The 22974-nt window shown below is 46.8% G+C and overlaps 1 protein-coding gene across 6 annotated transcripts in view; it reads right to left on the reverse strand.

Moving 5' to 3' along the window:
* Positions 1 to 97: 97 nt before the first annotated feature.
* LOC120986083 (NACHT, LRR and PYD domains-containing protein 12-like) overlaps positions 98 to 22974 on the reverse strand; it is a 285272-nt gene continuing 262395 nt past the window's right edge. For 5 of the 6 annotated variants that reach the window (XM_040414414.1, XM_040414416.1, XM_040414412.1 and 2 more), the window contains 2 exons: positions 22071 to 22241; positions 98 to 593 (listed from right to left, as the gene is read on the reverse strand). In XM_040414414.1, the coding sequence (XP_040270348.1) occupies positions 506 to 593; positions 22071 to 22241 (259 nt within the window). In that variant the 3' untranslated portion in view covers positions 98 to 505. The remainder of the gene's footprint in view (positions 594 to 22070; positions 22242 to 22974) is intronic. The other variant, XM_040414413.1, reaches the window with a different exon arrangement.

The raw sequence follows: 22974 nt of genomic DNA on the forward strand, positions 1-22974 counted from the left end.
ATTTTATACCCTTTGTGTGTGTACAGTAAAATACCGCACACCGCCATATCACTTCTATTGGTCCTGGTGATCAGGCGGCCGATCATGTGAACACTGGTATGTCCGTGAGTCACATCAAGTAAAAGTTAAAATAGAAACTGAAATAACAGTTTGTGTGATTTGTTAGTTACACTGTGTGCAATGTGCGGCCTCCTCCGGTGTGACAACCAGTATTATACTGCTGACAACGTACATGACCTTCAGGAGACGCTGCTACATCCCATAGTCCTGGATTTGGGCTCATTATGAAGGGATTTAGTTACCGGAGATATACATAGCTGGAGAAGAACATTTCTGGTATCATCTTTATTATAATATTATCTTATTATTCCTTATCTTCTGTAGATCACTGATATTACCCATAATGCACCAGGAGATGCTCCTAATACCAGACCTCTGAAGACGTCTTCTCCACCAAAGTCCTGTTATCTGCTCATCATAGAGAGGAATCCAGCTTCTTCTCTGTTCAATAAGATATCTTCATATTTGTTTTTTGCTTTTCCAGTTTTCTTAGGGCCTCCTTCTCCTCTTCAGATAATTCATTGTACCGCAGACTAGAAGAGAAAACAACAGCATTAGGCCTCATGCACACGGACGTTTTTTTTCACGGTCCGCAAAAACGGGGTCCGTAGGTCCGTGATCCGTGACCGTTTTTTCGTCCGTGGGTCTTCCTTGATTTTTGGAGGATCCACGGACATGAAAAAAAAGTCGTTTTGGTGTCCGCCTGGCCGTGCGGAGCCAAACGGATCCGTCCTGAATTACAATGCAAGTCAATGGGGACGGATCCGTTTGACGTTGACACAATATGGTGCCATTTCAAACGGATCCGTCCCCATTGACTTTCAATGTAAAGTCTGGAGTCCCTTTTATACCATCGGATCAGAGTTTTCTCCAATCCGATGGTATATTTTAACTTGAAGCGTCCCCATCACCATGGGAACACCTCTATGTTAGAATATACTGTCGGATATGAGTTAGATCGTGAAACCTCATTTCCGACAGTATATTCTAACACAGAGGCGTTCCCATGGTGATGGGGACGCTTCTAGTTAGAATATACTACAAACTGTTTACATGACTGCCCCCTGCTGCCTAGCAGCATCCGATCTCTTACAGGGGGCCGTGATCAGCACAATTAACCCCTCAGGTGCCGCACCTGAAGGGGTTAATTGTACTATCATATCCCCCTGTAAGAGATCAGGGCTGCCAGGCAGCAGGGGGCAGACCCCCCCCCCCCCTCCCCAGTTTGAATATTATTGGTGGCCAGTGCGGCCCCCCCCCCCCCTTCCTCCCTCTATTGTAATAATTTGTTGGTGGCACAGTGTGCGCCCCCCCCCTTCCTCCCTCTATTGTAATAATTTGTTGGTGGCACAGTGTGCGCCCCCCCGCCCCCCCCTTCCTCCCTCTATTGTAATAATTCGTTGGTGGCACAGTGTGCGCCCCCCCCCCTTCCTCCCTCTATTGTAATAAATCGTTGGTGGCACAGTGTGCGCCCCCCCCCCTTCCTCCTTCTATTGTAATAAATCGTTGGTGGCACAGTGTGCGCCCCCCATCGGCCCCCCCTCCCTCTATAGCATTAACAACATTGGTGGCCAGTGTGTGGCCTCCCATCTTCCCCCCCCCCCCCCCATCATTGGTGGCAGCGGGTTACTAGCAATAGTACAATAGTAAAAGATTCATACTTACCTGGGAGCTGCGATGTCTGTGTCCGGCCGGGTGCTCCTCCTACTGGTAAGTGACAGTTCATTTAGCAATGCGCCGCACAGACCTGTCACTTACCAGTAGGTGGAGCTCCCAGGTAAGTATGAATCTTTTACTATTGTACTATTGCTAAGTAACCATGGCAACCAGGACTGTAGTAGCGTCCTGGTTGCCATGGTTACCGATCGGAGCCCCAGCGATTAAACTGGGACTCCGATCGGAACTCTGCTGCCACCAATGATGGGGGGGGGGGGGAGATGGGAGGCCGCACACTGGCCACCAATGTTGTTAATGCTATAGAGAGAGGGGGGGCCGATGGGGGGTGCACACTGTGCCACCAACAAATTATTACAATAGAGGGAGGGAGGGGGGGGCGCACACTGTGCCACCAACGAATTATTACAATAGAGGGAGGGGGGGGCCGCACTGGCCACCAACCTATTATTACAATAGAGGGGGGGGGCCGCACTGGCCACCAATGATATTCAAACTGGGGAGGGGGGGAGGGTCTGCCCCCTGCTGCCTGGCAGCCCTGATCTCTTACAGGGGGATATGATAGTACAATTAACCCCTTCAGGTGCCGCACCTGAAGGGGTTAATTGTGCTGATCACGGCCCCCTGTAAGAGATCGGGTGCTGCCAGGCAGCAGGGGGCAGTCTTGTACACAGTTTGTAGTGTATTCTAACTAGAAGCGTCCCCATCACCATGGGAACGCTTCTGTGTTAGAATATACTGTCGGATCTGAGTTTTCACGAAGTGAAAACTTAAATCTGAAAAAGCTTTTATGCAGACGGATCTTTGGATCCGTCTGTATTAAAGTAACCTACGGCCACGGATCACGGACACGGATGCCAATCTTGTGTGCATCCGTGTTCTTTCACGGACCCATTGACTTGAATGGGTCCGTGAACCGTTGTCCGTCAAAAAAATAGGACAGGTCATATTTTTTTGACGGACAGGATACACGGATCACGGTTTTGGCTGCAAAACGGTGCATTTTCCGATTTTTCCACGGACCCATTGAAAGTCAATGGGTCCGCGAAAAAAAACTGAAAACGGCACAACGGTCACGGATGCACACAACGGTCGTGTGCATGAGGCCTTAGTGAGGTTGTATTGTGAGGTTTCCTCCTGACATCAGACCAGTCAGTGAATTGATCTCCTGAACATGGGATGTCTACAATCTTGTGTGTTTTGTAAATCTCCCCTTTGGTTTAGTGCTCTCATTAAGAGAAACTAAATCAGAGTCTTGCAGGTTTGATACCTTTTAATGGCTAACAAAAATAGAAGTAATGATGTTACATAGTGATCTTTCGAGACATCACCAGTCCCTTCATCAGCAGAAACAGCACTATATATACAATTAGAACAGAAACATGGGGGAATGAATGGCCGAGCTAGTCAGTTTTAGCTTAGTGTCTGTAGGAGTCAGACCTTCCTGCTTTGCAGGGCACCTATCCGCCATTTTTAACTATTATTTAATTTATTTTACCTTTTTCTTCTTTGGGCACCTTACCTCTCTGTTTTTCTGGGGAGGAAGGCCGGTGTCAGTTCCCCTCACCGCACGACCACCCCCAAGTGGACTAGGGCAGCCCAGCTCCCCTGAATCCCGCCAACCATGGGATCACCTGCATTTCTGCAGTCCCCCCTCTACTCCAGCCTCTCTACCACCTCGGTTCTAGCGGGTGAAGAGGTGACCCTACTGGTACCCCAAGGAGGGGTGAAGAGAAGAGGATGAAGATGGGGTAAGTATGGTGAACACCTTCCCTCTACATATCTCTCATCCTTCATTTCCCTCCTGGCCTGGGTTTTATCCTCTTTATTTCACCTAGTGCTTGCGCTCCTCCTCGCCCCCTCCACTTCCTTCCCTCCCGGGCCTGCCGGTACTATTTGCCAGCAGTCGCATTCCCTCCTGGGCTGGCCTCTGCTTCTCACTACCGGGCATCGAGTATGCCCGTCCCATGTCTTCTTGGTCCAGGGTTTGGGTATCTCATGGCCATTCTTTCCGCCCTCCGTTCCGGACGGAAGTTCTTCCGGTTGTCTTGCTACTACTAAGCCACAACTTCCATGCTGGTGTATGGGGGGGGGGGGGGGCCTAACCCAGATGTTCCCCTCTTCCAGGAGCCTGCTGACCTCTGCCCCTGATCACCAATAATTTATAAAAATAAATAAAATGAACCCCTTCCTTGTCTAGGGTTTAACTCAATAAATAATTAAAAATGAAAATTTAACCCCTTTCTGTCTCTTCACGCAGTTGAGGCTGGGGCTTCAGATTTCGCTTGGATGATTATTTAGAAAAAAAAAGTTAACCGTGGTGCTATCTGGCACTGAACATAGTGAGTACTACAGCTTTAACCCCTTCTACAGGTGGTGCATGGCTACCTCCTCACTCCCAGTCATGCACTACCACTGGTTGCTGTACATCCTGTCATATTACCTTCCTTCCACAGGCGGAGTAATCGCACTACCACTGCATACCGTACATACTGTCACATTACCTCTTTCCACAAGTAATCAGACTAACAAGTGAAGTACTTTCATCAACATTGGATACTGTGGCTTTCCACAGTTGGAGTATTTGCAAGAGCTGGTATCTACTACCACTGGATACTGTGGCTACTACCGCATTAACCCCTTCATTGTTGTATGTTGGTGTTGAGCGCCTACATGGCAGTCTCTGTCCTCCCAGGGTGTTACCCCACAACACTGCTTTAAGTCCCGGTGGGACACCACACTACATGGTTGGTCATTGTACTTGACACTTTCAATAGGTGGAGCATCTGCCCTAGAACAGAATACTGTGATTACTACCATGCGAGTCGAGTATTGCACTGACTGTGAGCACTATATCCACTACTAGCTCTCCTCCTTATCAGGTGGAGTATTTATGCTAGCACTCCACACCATGGCTACTACTGTATGGCTACCTCCTCAGGTGGAGTATTGCGCTAGCCCTAAATACTGTGGCTACTACTGTATGGCCTCTTTCTCAGGTGCAGTTTTGCACTAGCCCTACCTATTGGGCCTACCACTATATGGCCTCCTTTTCAGGTGGAGTATTTGCGTTAGTACTACATACCATGGCCACCACTGTACGACCTCCTCAGGTGGAGTATTGTGCTAGCACTAGATACTCTGGCTTCTTCCGTATGGTCTCCTCCTCATGGAGTACTGCACTAGCACCAGATACTGTGGCTACTCCTGTATGGCCCCATTCTCAGGGGTAGAATTTGCATTAGCCCTAAATCAGGCATCCTCAAACTGCGGCCCTCCAGCTGTTGTAAAACTACAGTCGTGGCCAAAAGTTTTGAGAATTACATAAATATTGGAAATTGGAAAAGTTGCTGCTTAAGTTTTTATAATAGCAATTTGCATATACTCCAGAATGTTATGAAGAGTGATCAGATGAATTGCATAGTCCTTCTTTGCCATGAAGATTTACTTAATCCCAAAAAAACCTTTCCACTGCATTTCATTGCTGTCATTAAAGGACCTGCTGAGATCATTTCAGTAATCGTCTTGTTAACTCAGGTGAGAATGTTGACGAGCACAAGGCTGGAGATCATTATGTCTGGCTGATTAGGTTAAAATGGCAGACTTGACATGTTAAAAGGAGGGTGATGCTTGAAATCATTGTTCTTCCATTGTTAACCATGGTGACCTGCAAAGAAACGCGTGCAGCCATCATTGCGTTGCATAAAAATGGCTTCACAGGCAAGGATATTGTGGCTACTAAGATTGCACCTCAATCAACAATTTATAGGATCATCAAGAACTTCAAGGAAAGAGGTTCAATTCTTGTTAAGAAGGCTTCAGGGCGTCCAAGAAAGTCCAGCAAGCGCCAGGATCGTCTCCTAACGAGGATTCAGCTGCGGGATCGGAGTGCCACCAGTGCAGAGCTTGCTCAGGAATGGCAGCAGGCAGGTATGAGCGCATCTGCAGGCACAGTGAGGCGAAGACTTTTGGAAGATAGCCTGGTGTCAAGAAGGGCAGCAAAGAAGCCACTTCTCTCCAAAAAAAACATCAGGGACAGATTGATCCTCTGCAGAAAGTATGGTGAATGGACTGCTGAGGACTGGGGCAAAGTCATATTCTCCGATGAAGCCTCTTTCCGATTGTTTGGGGCATCTGGAAAAAGGCTTGTCCGGAGAAGAAAAGGTGAGCGCTACCATCAGTCCTGTGTCATGCCAACAGTAAAGCATCCTGAGACCATTCATGTGTGGGGTTGCTTCTCATCCAAGGGAGTGGGCTCACTCACAATTTTGCCCAAAAACACAGCCATGAATAAAGAATGGTACCAAAACACCCTCCAACAGCAACTTCTTCCAACAATCCAACAACAGTTTGGTGAAGAACAATGCATTTTCCAGCACGATGGAGCACCGTGCCATAAGGCAAAAGTGATAACTAAGTGGCTCGGGGACCAAAACGTTGACATTTTGGGTCCATGGCCTGGAAACTCCCCAGATCTTAATCCCATTGAGAACTTGTGGTCAATCCTCAAGATGCGGGTGGACAAACAAAAACCCACTAATTCTGACAAACTCCAAGAAGTGATTATGAAAGAATGGGTTGCTATCAGTCAGGAATTGGCCCACAAGTTTATTGAGAGCATGCCCAGTCGAATTGCAGAGGTCCTGAAAAAGAAGGGCCAACACTGCAAATACTGACTCTTTGCATAAATGTCATGTAATTGTCGATAAAAGCCTTTGAAACGTATGAAGTGCGTGTAATTATATTTCACTACATCACAGAAACAACTGAAACAAAGATCTAAAAGCAGTTTAGCAGCAAACTTTGTGAAAACGAATATTTGTGTCATTCTCAAAACTTTTGGCCACGACTGTACAACTCCCACGATGCCCTGCTGTAGGCTGATACCTGTAGGCTGTTCGGGCATGCTGGGAGTTGTAGTTTTGCAACAGCTGGAGGGCCGCAGTTTGAGAATGCCTGCCCTAAATACTTTGTCTACTACTGTGTGGTTCCCTTATCAGGTTCAGTGCTTACGTTCACCCTGCAAGCCATGGTGGCTCCCACGTTGTTTCGTTGTTTCCTTCCTCACACGATGGGTATTGGTTCTGTGGTTTCTACCACATTGCCTTCTATTCCACAGCATGTTTCGGCCCTGGCTTTGTATGCTGTAGCTTCTACTACATTCCCTCTTCTATAGGTGGAACCTTCACACTGATGTCCTAGGTGTGGTCATTGTATCTACATTTCCTTCTCAGGTGGATCTCCTGCTCATTTTACCTATGCTCTAGCTCTGACAGGTGTAGTCTTTATACTGCAGCTTGCCGTCGTGGCCGACACGTCCATTCATTCCTAATGGCACTGGTCATCTGCATTAGTAGGCAAAAAGAAAAGGTGTAGGCGTGCTCAAACCCTGTTGCACCGAGCACGGACCATGCCGGGAACCACAGCGTAACTTAAGTAAAGGAGAGAGAAAAGTCCAGCTCGATTAAAATGTTACCTTTATTTTTTAGTGCAGATTAAAAGCCAGTTACACTCCAGTCTACATGTTTCAGATCAAGGACAATAGCGATCCTTCCTCATGACAAGTGTAACTGGCTTTTAATCTGCACTGAAAAATAAAGGTAACATTTTAATCGAGCTGGACTTTTCTCTCTCCTTTACTTTGGTCATCTGCATTACTTCCATCATCAAACCAGGTATTTGCAATAGCATGGAAAGCTATAGCTGATCAGCCCCTTACTTCTGGTGCACACTTTTACAGGGTTCTTCAGTTGGCATAACCTCCTTGTTTCTATGGCACTGGTCTACCACATTGTTCACTTTACAAATGTGACATTGCCGCTAACAGTTGATGCTGTGACACCATCAGCATTGCCTCTCTTAGGAGATGGGCAATGGCTCTGACATATCCGTCTGTAGTGGACATACTTATTCAGTGCACATACTGTTAGTTGACTACATTACTCCCCTCACCGGACGGAGCAGTTGTGCTGTCACTTGTCACTGCTAATAGATGATTTGTTGCTGGCACCTAACATCCTTTATGCCCTTCTGCAAGACGAGTCCACCCCTAGATACTGTTTCTGTCTACCTGGTCAGTATCCATATTCATGAGGTTGTCGTCTTACTGCTCTGGAATGTCTGCACTGGCACTATTTTTCTACATGATCAGTTTTACTCTGGTACTTTAGTGATGATGGGCATCGGCATCACACTCTCTTCTGGCAGAGTGTTTCTCCCATCTCTGGCCACTTTGTGCATTCCTCTGATGACCATATTCTCCCCTTCAGGCACAGTTGCTACAATATGATGGTAGGTGGTCTCTGACAAGACTACTTGCCTCTGATGTTTCTGGCATCGCTTCTACCTATCACCAAGGTATTTTTATTTCAGCCTACTGTTGGGTCTGCCTGATCCAGGCAGTATTTTCTGTGGTGTATCACGCAGCTTCTCTCGTTAGAGGACTCATGATAAAGCCTCTACGCCTCAGGGGGTATCTGTCTACCAGGTTACCTTATCCTTGTGGAGCGTTTATTTTATAGCAGAGGTGTACGCTGCGTTCCTTACCTTTTGGATCTGCATTGAAGAGTGTATTCCTGGCAAGTGTATATCTCTATCACGGAATGTAGCCTGGGCGGTTGCCCTGTCTCTGCTCCGTTACCTCAGGCTGTCTAAGGCCTGGATCCAGCATCACTCACAGTCTTCCTTTTGTCTAGTGATGGAGGTTGGTTCGGCTACACTCTTATGCCACATTCCTCTCTGTGGCATGGCCGGGATGCTATTGATCCCTGAGGACACAGTTTTTTCCCTCTCAGACTACTCCCCATTTGCCTATGGTTTTTCAGTTTAAACCTCGGATTGGTTTCCTTTGTGCCTGTTCATCTCCCTTGGCCATCCCTTATCTCTGTCTTGATGAGTGACCATATTCCATATGTTTTTTCCTCTTCTCGTCCACAAGGGAGTGTCTACTCTGGTATTCTGCCTTCTGCCCAGTTGATTCCTTCCAGATCACCAAGTTTTTTCCCTATGTTGAAATCCCGTACACATCACGTACACATTGGGTAGAGTTTTCTATGGGTTTTCCTGTCGCTTGGTAGCCGGATGTCATACATACCCGGATTCTACAGACCCTATTTTGCAGACCTCCCTTAGTTTTCAGTGGGGCTTATTGTCATCAGCGATGGACTGGCCATCGGGAGTACCGGGAGAATCCCGGTGGGCCGATCGAATTATGGGCCGGCCAGGGCCGCCAGGCATCAGGGGGGTAAAGCTCCAGTAACAGCAGGCAGTGTAGGGGCGGCGCTCACTCACTGACGTCACACGCCTGCTCCTCCCACTAGGCGGCGCAGGCGCGTGACGTCAGTGAGTGAGCGCTGCCGCCCGCACTTGTTACTGGAGGCTGGAGGCGGGAGCTGAATGTAAGGTAGTAAAGACTCTTTACTAAAGAGATGAGCGCTGTGCCCCCACGTGTAGTAGAATACCTACCTGGAGCCAGTGCCAGACTGTGCACAGAAAGGGCACTTTGTCACTGTGGACAAAGTATGGCACTTTCTGTGCACAGATTGGCTCTAGGTGGGTACAGTGTGGCACTGCAGTCACTAAGGGCACTATTTATCTGGGCATAGTAGGGCACTATCTGCCCACATAGTCAACATATGGCGCTCTGGGCACTGCCATATAATAGTGTGGGTACGGTACGGCGATATTTGGTTCTATGTGGGCACTGTATGATTGTGGGCAGATAGTGCCATACTATCCACAGATAAATGGCGCATTTAGTGCCTGTCGTGCCCACATAGTGCCATATAGAACCCATACTCGGAAAGCGCCATACTTGTGTAGACAGACTATTATAGGCAAAGTATGGCACTTTCTGCCCACGTTTTAGCTCTAGGTAGGTATGATATGGCACTTTGTGGGCACTGTAGACACTAAATACACAACTTATCTGAGCATAGTATGCCCAGGTCTTCCCACGGTCATACAGTGCTCAGATAGCGCCATGTTATGCACAGATAAATGGTGTATTTCTTGCTTATGGTGCCATACAGTACCTACCTAAAGTGAAAACCTACAGTACTTTGGCCACAGTCATACAGTGCCGACATAGAGCCAAAGTATGGCACTTTCTATGCACCTAGGTAGGTACTATATGGGTACAAATGCGCTATTTTTCTGTGAATAGGAGGGCACTATCGTGCTCTATGTGGGCACTGTATCACTATTAGGGCAGATAGTGCCATAGAGACAAAATGTCTCCCAGCACATTATACATGGCTCGTCATCATGGTTACGACCTCCCTGTAATCCAGCATTGGTGGTCGAAAAAAGCACCAAACTATGTGCACTCCCACAATCCCGGCTACTCCTATAGTGTGCAAGCATGACCACCGCTGCTGGATTACAGAGTGGTCAAAACCATGGAAACGAGCAGTGCATAATGTGATGGAAAAATGACTCCCGCCAGCAAAGGAAGCAATATGGACAATCACAATACATTAGTAAGTGCCTTGTATTAACTTTCTCTACAAGATAAATGCCACTTGCTGAAGAGACATAACCCCTTTTTTGAGTGTGTTTGGGAAAAATAAAGTGGGCCGGTCTGGCTGAAGTCCAGGGCCACTTTATTGTCCCAGTCCATCCCTGATTGTCATGCAAGACGTCCTGGCTTTTCAGTCCGGACTTCCACACCAGTCCTGTGGTACTCGATATCCAGATGTACCTTCCGGATATCATTTTCAGCCGTCTGAAATGCTTCTCCTTCTTATGGATATTCTGTGCTGGTATCCACTTCTTCTGACGTATCTCCAACCTTTGTTTAACCACTTCCCGACCGACCATTGACTATAAACGTCCTTGGGCGGTCAGTTTATCTCTAAATGGACGTTCTGGAATGTCCTTTCAGAGATGGCAGCTGCACGCTAATAGTCCCTGCCTTCTAGATCGCTGTATACAGAGCGCTCAACGAGCGCTGTGTATACAGATCTGGAAGCGCTTCCTGTCCTGTGCCTGGTGGTCAAGTGACCGCCGGGGCTGGAGGAGTGCAGAAGCTGTCGGGTCTTCCACAGACCTCGATCAGCCCTGCACTGAGGCTGTATTGCACTGTACAGCCTCTCTGGGGGTGTATTTCCACTGTAACTGGAGCTACAATGTCAGTCCCAGTTACAGGAGAAAGCAATAAACCTTATGGGGGACACAAAGTGTATAATAAAAAATAATAATGTTTTGAAAAAAAAAAGTTTCACATAAAAAAATAAATATAAAAATCCCCCCAAATCCGTTATTTAAAAAATGTTAAAAATAGAAGAAAAAAAATTAAATAGACATATTTGGTATCACCGTGTCCACAACGACCAACTCTATAATAATATCATATAATTTACCCCATCAGGTGAACACTGTAAAAAATCAATAAACATTACACCAAAACAAATTTTTTAGTTAGCTCACCTACCAAAAAACATAATATTAATCAATCAAAAAGTCATATGTATCCTAAAATGAAAGGAATAAAAACGTCACCTCATCCCGCAAAAAAATGAGACCCCACACATGACCATAGCCAGAAAAAAATAAAATAAAAATACGGCTCTAAAAAAATTGCAACACAAAAACATGTTTTTTTTTTCTAAAAATGCTCTTATTGTGTAAAGCGTAAAAAAAAAAAAGACATATTTGGTCGCGTCCGTAACAATTAGCTCTACAAAAATATCACATGATCAAGTGAACGGCGTAAAAAAATAAATAAAATTTGTTACCTCACAAAAAAACATAATTTCAATCAATCAAAAAGTCGTATGTAAAACGGTAGCAATCATAACGTCACCTTGTCCCGCAAAAAATAAGCCCTCACACGAGACTATAGTCAGAAAAATGAAAAAATATGGCTCTAAGAAAATGCCAACATAAAAACATTGTGTAAAATGTAAAAAACAAAACAACGAAAACCCACATATTTGGTATCGTTGTGTCCGTAATGACCGGATCTATAAAAATATCACATGATCTACCCCATCAAGTAAATAGTATAAAAAAATAGAAAAATTACACCAAACTGTTTTTTGTGTGACTTTACCTCCCAAAAAATTAGATAAAAACCAAAAAAGCGAAATGTACCCCATAATGGTGCCAATAAAAACTACAGCTTGTCCTGCACAAAATAAGCTCATTTAACAAAAAAAAATAAAAAAAAGGTTATCACTCTAAAAAACCTTGACAGAAAATTCCATGTTAGAAAATCCAGATGCAGCTCCCTACCTTTTGAGCCCTGGCGTATCCCCAAAAAACAGTTTACGACCACAGTTGGGGTATTACTGTATTCAGGAGAAAGTGGGTAGCAAATTGTGGGGGGATATTATCCTGTTATTTTTTGTGAAAAAGAAAGTTTGGGTTAGGGTTTTTTTAGCACCATTTTATTGGACCTTTGATGATGTCATCAATAGGAGGAGCCAGAGCAGGAAGACTGTACAGCCGACACTGGTGTAAGGAAATGTGAGTCTTTACAAAAGTGGCTGAGTGTGTATAGCAAAGCTGTATGTGTGTAGCAGAGCTGTATGAGTGTAGCAGAACTTTATGTCTGTAACAGAGCTGTATGAGTATAGCATTGCTGTATGTGTGTAGTAGAGCTGTATGTGTGTATGTCAGTGCTATCTGTGTATGGTAGTGCTCAGTGTGCATAGCAGAGATTTGTGTGTGTGGATAGTAGCGCTGTATGTGTGTATGGCAGTGCTGAGTGTGTATAGCATTGCTGTATGTGTGTAGCAGAGCTGTATGTGTGTATGTCAGTACTGTCTGTGTATGGCAGTGCTGAGTGTGTATAGCAGAGATTTATGTTTGTGGATAGCAGAGCTGTATGTGTGTATGAAAGTGCTGTGTGCATATAGCAGGGTTGTATGTGTGTATGTCAGTGCTGTGTGTATAGCAGAGCTGTATGTGTATGGCAGTGCTGTGTGTGTATAGCTGATCTGTATGTGAGTATGGCAGTGCTGAGAGTGTATAGCAGAGCTGTGTGTGGACCAGAACTGTGTGTGTCGCACACAAATACTTAAAAATAACCTAGGTGAAGAAGAAGCGTGGCCGGACACCACAGAGCAGTGACAGGAGACACATTTATTTTGAGGTACATTAATGAGGGGACCTCATGCACCATTACTGGTTGTTACACCTGAAGTTCCTGACCTCGACCCCCTCCACTTCACTAAACCACATTCCCTTCATAGAGGATCTAGAAAATGGGTTTTCTTATTTTCCGTTGTCTAAACCTGGGGTGCGTCTTATAAAGGGAAAATCCTGTATATGACATATAATACTATATATTGTGTAGATGATAATACCGCCATACTGTGGTCACATGACTCGCTGCTCATGTAATACTAATAGATGGATGTGTCCACCCTCGTGTTAAGGTCTCCAGTTTCTCATTATACAATATCAGGAAATAACAGGAAAACCCTTGTTAGGCCGCAGGTCACCTCAAAACCACTAGGTGGCGCACACAGACTCATGTAGCAGGAGGTATCATCTCACTGAGAGCCCTGTCACCTGTCTGAGCCGTATATTATACCTATACTACAATATAAAGTACCGCCACATACTGCACTCGTCATGCCACATCACAGTGTGGCACATCAGAAGCTTTAACCCCTTTAGGACCAGCCTATTAGAGGAAATGATAGGGCACTAATAGTGATACAGATGAAGAGAAGTGTTCTCTAATGGAGCCTGATATGTGATGATGTCACGTGTGGTTATAGACGTGTCACAATTTAGGTTGTGATGTGTGGCTTTATACTGTGACATTATCTAGTGCGCAGAATGCTGCTGAAGCCTCCAGCTTTACATGCCGATACATACAAGGTGAGATCACAGGTGGCCACAAACTTCAATGTGCAGCGCCCCCCAGAGGCCGCGTTCACACAGCTTTTTACTGGTGTTTTCTGAAGTTGTGTGATTTTTGCAGTAAAGGTCTATGGAAAGTATCACACAGAAGAGTTTTATTCCTAGAGTTTTTCTAATTATGTGTTTTTTTCTGCCTCTTTTCAGAAGCGCAGCGTGCTGGAGATCTGGCGGTTCTACATCTTTCACTATAGAGGAAAAACATTTCACAGACGTCCAGAAATACTGATGTTGCTGCATTTTTTTGTTTTTTTTTAGTGACTACTTTTAAAACATGTAAAACATTTCTGAAGTGCGGCTGAGTTCTGACCCAGTACGGGCTGATTAACACGCCAGTGATCTATCAGTGTCCTCCGCGGACAGCTGACGTGTCCATAAACTTCCCTGTTTTTCCTCATATACCCTTGTCTGTCCACTCACTGCGGGTCAGTAAATAAACGGAGACATACAAAACTCCATATAGTCTCTATATAAACTGGTGGCCACCCGACGGTTTAGGGAGGGTGGGCAGGGACTGGTGGTCCCCCCCCCCCTTTTTATTCCCACCTTTTATATTAGTTCTCTATGGCCCCGTTTGCATAGGTAGGAAAGGGTTAATGCAGGGATCCGGGTTTGAGGGGAGGAGGGGGGCGTCCAGCAGGGCATATAAGCCACTGTCCCGCCTCTTCTCTCCCTCTTTGAGCAGAAGCGCTTTGTTGGTAAGCTTGCGCTCTGTCCACTTCAGATGCCCCCCTGCTGGAGGCTTTGAGGGCGAGAATGGCGGAGGGGGGTGAGGGATGGTTGCTCTCATTTTTGAGCAGCCTCGGTCCTCCCCAGCCTTCCTTCTCCCCTGGCTTGGCGTGCACCCCTGGGAGGAAAGTTTGTCCGGCTTCAGTGGGGGGCAGGCGGTCCGCTCGGCGCATCCGTCCCCCCCCGCTAGGCTTGGGCACAGTCCCCCCCCTTCATCTACCCATACCTTAAGCGCTTCTATCCGCGCTGATGCAGCTCAGGCTGGCCGGCAGGTTAGCACACACACTTAATCCAGCTCACCTCCCTGGTCTGTAAATGCAATCCCGGTTCCAGAAGCCTGGGGTGTGTCCCCGCCGCAATCAGCATAAAATACAAAAGAAAGGCTCCGGATTCGTATAGAGGTCCTCTAAAAACTTCTTCTTTATTCACAAATAGTGTTAACAGCAGACGTATCCACCCAGTATGCAAAGACAATTGACGCGTTTCGGAACTAAGTCCTTAGTCGTAACGTCGTGTTACGACTAAGGACTTAGTTCCGAAACGCGTCAATTGTCTTTGCATACTGGGTGGATACGTCTGCTGTTAACACTATTCGTGAATAAAGAAGAAGTTTTTAGAGGACCTCTATACGAATCTGGAGCCTTTCTTTTGTATTTTATGGCCGGCAGGTTCCTTGTTCTGCCGAGCCAGCGGTGGCTCCGCCCCTTCCTGTTTCCACTTCCCTCGTGTCCCGTCCTGCTGCCGCTTGTGTGACTGCGGCGTGGGGCAATAGTTTAGTCATGGGAGCGCAGGCAAGCAGCTCCTCATCCCAGGGTCTCCCTCTCACCCCTCCAGTTTCTCAGCCCTTGGCCCCCCCTGTGCCCCAAGGGCAGCTACAAGTGGAAGGGGCTTTGCCACCAGCAGCAGCTATAGAGGTGGCTGCCTCCCCTTCTCCCATTGATGATGTAGCGCAGGTGGACCCTCCCTCCGCCCCTGCGTTGAGTGCCCATCCGCTGCCAGGCCCTCCATTGACTCCTCATAGGTCACGCCAGCGCAGGGTTCGATCCAGTTCATCATCCTCCTCTCTGGAGAGCAGGAGGCGCGGTTCCCGCAGGCGTCACTCCCGCCGCAGGTCTGGCGACTCGGCGTGGAGCAGGCGCTCCAGATCCTCCAGGTGGCGCTCGCCGTCTTCCTCTGAAGGGTCGTTGGCAGCCTCGGTGGAGTCTGGTCGAGCAGCGCGTTCGCACCGCAGTAGGCGGTCGCGTCATCATTCATCCAGGGTTCGTAGCCTGGTTCCTGCGACGTCTATTCAGCCCGAGGTTCCGGTGCCTGTTCCTCCGGTGGTTCCAGTCCCGTCTTCTTCTGGTGAGTACCAATTTACGGGAGTGTTGGGGGCGGGGGCGGGGGATGCGAACACAGCCGAGTTGTTGAAGATGCTGTTAGAGCGGTTGCAACAGCCTGCCCAAGCTCAGGGGCCCCCTCCTCCCAGTGTCAGGCAAGCGCCCGTATTGGCGGGGGTACACAAGGATTCGTGCTATTGCGGGGTTAGCCTCCTTAGCACCCACCTGGATGAAACAGTGCGGGAGAAGGTGTGGGCTAACCAGTATGTGGATGTTTGATCTCTCATATCGGTTGACCAACACACAGTGGACAAGGAGAGGCGTTTCTCAGATAAACCTTCTGAGCGCAGACCCAGAGTGGCTAAGACCATGAACAATTGGTTGCAGGCCTTTTCTGTCTTGGGTTGCATTATGGGGCAGCGTCATCCTGAGTGGTGTTCCGAGCTGTTCGTTTATCAGGATATAATCTATAGCGCTTTACAAATCGCTCGGGGGTAGCGCCTGGTGGCGGTATGATGAGGAGTTCCACCGTCGTTTGGCGTTACATCCCGAGATTGGATGGGGGGTAAAAGCTACGGATGTGTAGTTGAGATTAATGGTGGCGCAAAGGCCCGCTCCCTTTCTAGCGGCGGCCGCTGGTTCAGGGGGATCGTCTTACCATGGACCGGTGGCCGTCCGCAGCCCCGGGTCTTGCTGGTTGTTTAACGAGGAGAACTGCAGGTTTGCCGGGTTGTGTAGATTCAAACATGAGTGCTCCGCCTGCGGCGGCCCTCACCCAGCTAGTAAGTGCACCCGTCCTGCAGTTAAGCCTCCCAAACATTTTGAACAAGGGGGATATAAGGACCCCGGTGAGCGTGGCAGAGATGGGCCCCTGGTTAGACAGGTACCCCAATAAACAGGCTGCTACCCAACTCCGGTTTGGTTTTTCCTTTGGGTTTTTTATCCCCTTTGTTCTTAACCATTTTCCGTTTTTTTCGGATAACTTAAGTCGGCTCGGGAGCTCCCAGAGGTCCTTAGGGAAAAGGTCTATAAGGAGGTTTCATTGGGTAGGATTAAGGGTCCGTTTGATGAAGTACCGCTCCCTAATTTATGGGTCTCCCCGCTTGGCGTGGTCCCTAAGAAAGAACCGGGTAAGTTCAGGTTGATTCATCACTTGTCCCACCCAAAGGGTTCGTCGGTGAATGATGCCATTAGTCCGGAGGACGCTTCCGTGTCTTATGTCTCCTTTGATCGGGCGGTTGCGTTGGTTAGGGAGGCGGGCAAGGGGGCCCTCCTGGCCAAGTCAGATATTGAGTCGGTGTTCCGTCTTCTCCCTGTTCACCCTGATTGCTTTCACTTGCTAGGTTGCTGTGTGGACGGTCAGTTTTACTATGATACGTGTCTCCCTATGGGTTGCTCCATTTCGTGTCATTATTTTGAGTTGTTTGGTTCCTTTCTGGAATGGGTCGTCCGTTATGAGTCGGGCTCTACGTCAGTTCTGCATTATTTGGATGACTTTCTTTTTGTTTCTCCAGGTTCCGGGGGTGGTTGCTTGTTATTGCTGAATGTGTTTTTAGAGAGGATGGCTCAGTTTGGGGTTCCCATTTCCACGGAGAAAACGGAAAGCTCGGTTACGTGTTTATCGTTTTTGGGTATTGAAATAGACACAGTGGATATGGTTTTCCGGTTTAATTGATGGGTTTTTAGTAGTCAAAAAGGTTCCCCTTCTACAGCTTCAGTCTCTGTTGGGCCTTTTATGTTTTGCATGTAGGGTGATGCCCATGGGGCGAGTTTTTGCCCGGCGTTTGTCATTAGCTACCAGGGGTGTCAAGTCTCCCTGGCATCGCATCCGACTCACTGCCTCACTGAAGGAAGACTTGCGGGTTTGGAAGGCCTTTCTACAATCCTTCAATGGTCATACCTGTTACATGTCTGAGGTGACCCCCAATTCTGAACTGTCCCTGTTTTTGGATGCTTCCGGATCATGCGGTTTTGGTACGATTTTGGAGGCTGAATGGTGTGCCGCTGAGTGGCCTGACGCATGGCGATCCTCTGGATTGTGCAGGAACCTCCCGTTATTAGAGTTGTTCCCAATTATCGTGTCAGTGGAATTGTGGGGGGACAGGTTGGCCAATAGGCATGTTTTATTTTGGACGGACAATTTGAGTGTGGTCTACGCTGTTAACAGCTTGTCTTCCTCTTCCCTCACAGTTTTGGCTTTGCTTCGTCATCTAGTGCTTCGATGCCTTGAACGTAATATCTATTTTAGGGCTCGTCATGTTCCAGGGGTTGATAATAAAATTGCTGATGCTCTTTCCCATTTTCGTTGACAGAATTTCCTGTCCTTTCTACCGGGAGCGGATTTGGAGGGCAAGAGATGCCCGTCTTACCTGTGGGACTTGGTGGACCGCAGCTGATGACGCTGGTCAGATCGTCGGTTTCCCCTTCTACATGGCAAGCGCATGGTAAGGCATGGGCTGAATGGTGAGGAATGGTGGACTGCAGAGACGTGGCTTCCCGGGATGACCTGCGCTTGGAGGTCACAACTGAGTGGTTATTGCGTTTGCGAGCTACGCGCGTTTCTGCGGCGGTCGCGCAACGACGCCTGGCTGGTGTCGCCTTTCATTTCAAATTGCGCGGCTGGTTAGCTGTGACCAAGCAGTTTATTATTCGTCAGGCTCTAAGGGGTTGGAGAAAGGAGTTTGTGTCGCAGGAGAGTCGGAGGCCGATCTCGTTTAACTTGCTAGGTAGGCTTCTTACCAGGCTTCCTGAGATTTGCGCATCGCCATTTGAGACAGCGTTATTCTCGTGTAGTTTTAGCGTAGCCTTCTTTGCGGCCCTCCGGGTGGGCGAGTTGGTTGCCCCCTCTTGTCGCAGATCGGGGGGTCTTTCTTGTCAGTATGTCGTGCTAGGCAATGATTCTTTGAGGATTCGGATCAGTTGGTCTAAGACAGACCAGTTTGGTAGGGGTGCCTGGATCCCTCTACACCGGGTTCGGGAATAACTTGCCTGGTCCAGCTGGTGGGTAGCTATAGTGCGCTGCGCCCGGCGGGCCACAATTTCTTTGCGCATGCAGATGGTTCCCCCCTGACCAAATTCCAGTTCACCAGGGTTTTGCGGTCTTGTTTAGAGTTAGTGGGGGTGAATCTGAAGGAATTTGGTACTCATTCATTCCGGATTGGGGCGGCTACGGAAGCGGCCAGGGCAGGTTTGCCCGAATCGGAAGTTATGAGGATTGGCAGGTGGAAGTCAGCTTGCTTTGCGAGGTATATTAGGCCGGATCTTTTGTTATAAAAAAAAAGTAAACGGAAGATGTATTGTTAACATAGCTGTTTTAATTCCAGGAGACTTTTGCCGCATTGTTCCTCTTGTTTTTGATTTTGTGCAATGTCTGCTTGGTGCTAATTCTGTTTTCTTGCAGGTCCAGGGCGTCCGGCCGTATGGATGATCGGCCATTCCTACATTTTCTGGGCGGCCCAGAGAGCTGATTGCCGGCCTGGTGGGAGATCCCTCGGTTTCCGGGAGGTTGATGTATCCTGGAGAGGAATCAGTGGTTTACGATGGGCGCAGCTCCTTTCCCAAGTGGTGGATATTGGTTTGCAAGCCAATGGCCCGGTGATTCTGGTCATACATGCAGGGGGAAATGATATAGGTTCCGTGCCCCTGGTGGAATTGTTGACTCTCATGCGGTTTGATCTGGAGCGTTTCCCGTCCTTTTTTCGTGAAGTGGTTCTGGTGTGGTCCGAAGTTGTCCCTCGTGTTGTATGGCAGGGTGGGGAGGCAGTTGAGAGGTGCAGGAGAACAGTTAATGCCCGTATATCCCGCTTTATTAGGTCCCGGGGTGGTGTGGTGGTTCGCCACCGGCAGCTTGAAGGCGATAATCGCTCGTTAATGAGGCCCGATGGGGTGCATCTTTCGGATATTGGATTGGATATTTTCATCTCAGGTCTTCAGGATGGGGTGGAGCAGGCCATGTTTTTGTTGGGTGGTGGTCGGAGCCCCGTTTGAGGGCGGTTCTCCTCCGTGGCGGCAGGTTAATACAACGGAGAGGTGTTGGAGGAAAATGGGCGGAACTGCCTGCTGGGAGACCAGCGGCTGGCAGAGCGCACGGTGCAAGGTTTATGGTTTTGCCGTTTGAATAATTAAGCTGTGGCCGATTACCACCCAACAACAATAAAAGGGTTAAAAGATGAACAGTGTCAGTGTCCTTATTAAAGGGTTTTATGGGATTGGTATGTGGGGCCAGAAGAAGGACGGAGTTAATACCCCCCTCCATTCCTGATGGTACCAACAGTCTGGTGGCCACACGACGGTTTAGGGAGAGTGGGCAGGGACTGGTGGTCCCCCCCCCCCCTCCTTTTTATTCCCACGTTTTGTATTAGTTCTCTCTGGCCCCGTTTGCATAGGTAGGAAAGGGTTAATGCAGGGATCTGGGTTTGAGGGGAGTAGGCGGGCGTCCAGCAGGGCATATAAGCCACTGTCCCACCTCTTCTCTCCCTGTTTGAGCAGAAGCGCTTTGTCCCTCCCTCCCTGTAAGTTGGCAGTTTAGTTCTTTGTTTCAAATTGTGATTTGGTATGTGGTTGCGGTTGGACTCTTTAAGTAGGAAAGGTGCCTTGGTGAATTTGTAAGTCACAGCTGGCGGCAGGTTAATACATCGGAGAGGTGTTGGAGGAAAATGGGCGGAACTGCCCGCTGGGAGACCAGCGGCTGGCAGAGCGCACGGTGCAAGGTTTATGGTTTTGCCGTTTGAATAATTAAGCTGTGGCCGATTACCACCCAACAACAATAAAAGGGTTAAAAGATGAACAGTGTCAGTGTCCTTATTGAAGGGTTTTATGGGATTGGTATGTGGGGCCAGAAGAAGGACGGAGTTAATCCCCCCCCCCAATTCCTGATGGTACCAACAGTCCGCAGGCGCCATCGTGTTCTGTCTGTTCTCGCTCATCCACTGCATAAAAAAATGTGCATTACAGTTAAAAGTAAGAGAAAAAAACTAAAAAATCTTCAAAAAATAAAAATTCTAATCTCCCCCTTTCCCAATTTTACATATAAAAATAAAGAATAAAAAATAAACATAATTGGTATAAAAATGTCCGAACTACTAAAATGTAAAAGTGATTATCCCGCACAGCGCTCGCTGTTTTTTGGTCACTTCACCCCCTGAAAATAATAAAATAAATAAAAAGATCAAAAAGTTATTTGTGACCCAAAATAGCACCAATAAAAACTACAGCTCGCCCGGCAAAAAACAAGCCTCAGCCCTGTAGATGGGGAAAATAAAGCGGTCATGGGTTCAGGATACGGCCATGAAGGGAATTTTTTTTTTCAAAGGTTTTTATTACTTTAAAAATAGTAAAATATAATAGAAACCATATAAATGTGGTATTGCTGTAATTGTACCGATCCTCAGGATAAGGTCGTCATGTCAGTTTTGGCACAGCGTAAAAAAACAACATAAAAAAATGGTGGAATTGTAGCCCCCAAAATATTTTTTTTCTGTGTTTTTAATACAAGTTATGGTAAATTAAATGGAGCCATTAAAAATACATCTTACGCCTCAAGCACACGACCGTAGTCTCAGTCTGCATCTGATCTGCGGATCTGATATAGACCCATTAATCTCAACGGGGCCACAAAACATGCAGACATTACACCGTGTGCTCCCCACACCCTGAAGTCTGTCCTGTGGTCTCGAAAAACATAAAACGTCCTATTCTTCTCCATTCCGAGGACAGGAAAGGAACTTTTCTCTAGACGGACCACAAAATAAAGCAGCGCGCATGAAGCCCTCAGACGGCTATGTGAACGGAAAAGTAAAAACATTATGGTTCTTAGAAGTCGGGGAAAAAAGCAAAAGGGAAAATACTTATCAGTAATGTGGAGAGAAGATGATAAATCTGCTGCAGATGACACTTATATACAGTCTGTGCCAAAATCAGGGGTGCAGGTAAGGGGGGCGGTGGCCACTGACACAACTAGACCTGGTGCATTAGTCAGACATTAGTAGAGACGTCACATATCAAGGAGCAGTCAAAAAAAGTGCAAACTGTTAAAATATTAAAAAAACATCTCCTATGCAGTGAACGCCGTAACAGAAAAAAAAAATCAAAACCGCACAATTCGCCATTTTTAGTCACCTTGTCCCCCAAAAAATAGGATAGAACTGTTCTGTTATGGGACGGACGTTCCATAAAATGGGGAATGCACGCAGCTTTTTTGGCGTTTTATTTTTTTTGCATGGTATCGAATGGTACAGAGTATCGCAATACTTTTTTTATGGTTTTGAAATCGAATCAAAATTTTGTTATCGTGACAACCCTAGTCAGCAGTTTATCTCATAGACATAACAATGGTATGGAGCATAAAATAGATTAAAATCCATGTATAACTTGTGCCCCACATGTCTCAGTCCTGTATACATCTCTTATACTCACTGCAATGTCTCTATCCTGCAGGCCGGACTGGACAGAGCCTCCATCAAGTCACTGAAGTGAGGACCAGACAGACGGTTATAAGACAGGTCGAGTATCTTCAGGGACTTGTTATTCCTTATTACAGATGCCAACTGGATGCAGGAAGTGTCTGGTAGACCATTATTACGCAAACTGTAAGAATAAGAAGATGAGATGTGGGTGAGGCGTCCACAGAGCGTTAGTAAAAAATCAGTAGATTGTGACTGTGGAGAGAAAATGTCCCCGGCTGTTAGTAAAATCCATAAATGTCATCACTAGAAGCCGCCTCTTGTGTGTGATGGATGTGCAAAGAAATACTGGTCTGAGCTATGTCATGCATTTTCATAAGTGTACAGTCTTATCTGAAGATATTATAGTCTAAATATCAATGCTCATTGCCTTTAACTGTAGGATTCAAATAAACCGAAATAAGTTCATGCTGAGTTCAATTTGGGTAACATGTTTGTAGCGGACATAGAATGTATTGTCTTTTAAAAATGATGGTGAGCAGATGTAGTGTATCTGTTAATACTATAATGGGTCCTACAGACATGTATCTGTGAGAGACAGCCATTTGAATAGCAATGTATTATTTTACTTCCTTACAAAATCATTAAGGAAGTAATTGCCTTAGGGGAAACATTTGGTGTGCATTGTCCAATTCATGTATGCATGATTATATTTTATATATTTCTGTGTGGTATATTTAGATTTGCAACATATCTTAACCAATGGTTTATATAATATGTCATCTATGTGTAACAGTGTGTCGATATATATATCTCATTTAGAATATATATTTTATGCCGTGTGTATTTCACTGACTAAATATAGCCTTTTTGAGGTTTAGAAAGTATTGAAGTTATCTTTCAACTAATTGGGTTTC

This window comes from Bufo bufo, chromosome 1, assembly GCF_905171765.1.
Source record: "Bufo bufo chromosome 1, aBufBuf1.1, whole genome shotgun sequence".
Lineage (NCBI taxonomy): Eukaryota > Metazoa > Chordata > Amphibia > Anura > Bufonidae > Bufo > Bufo bufo.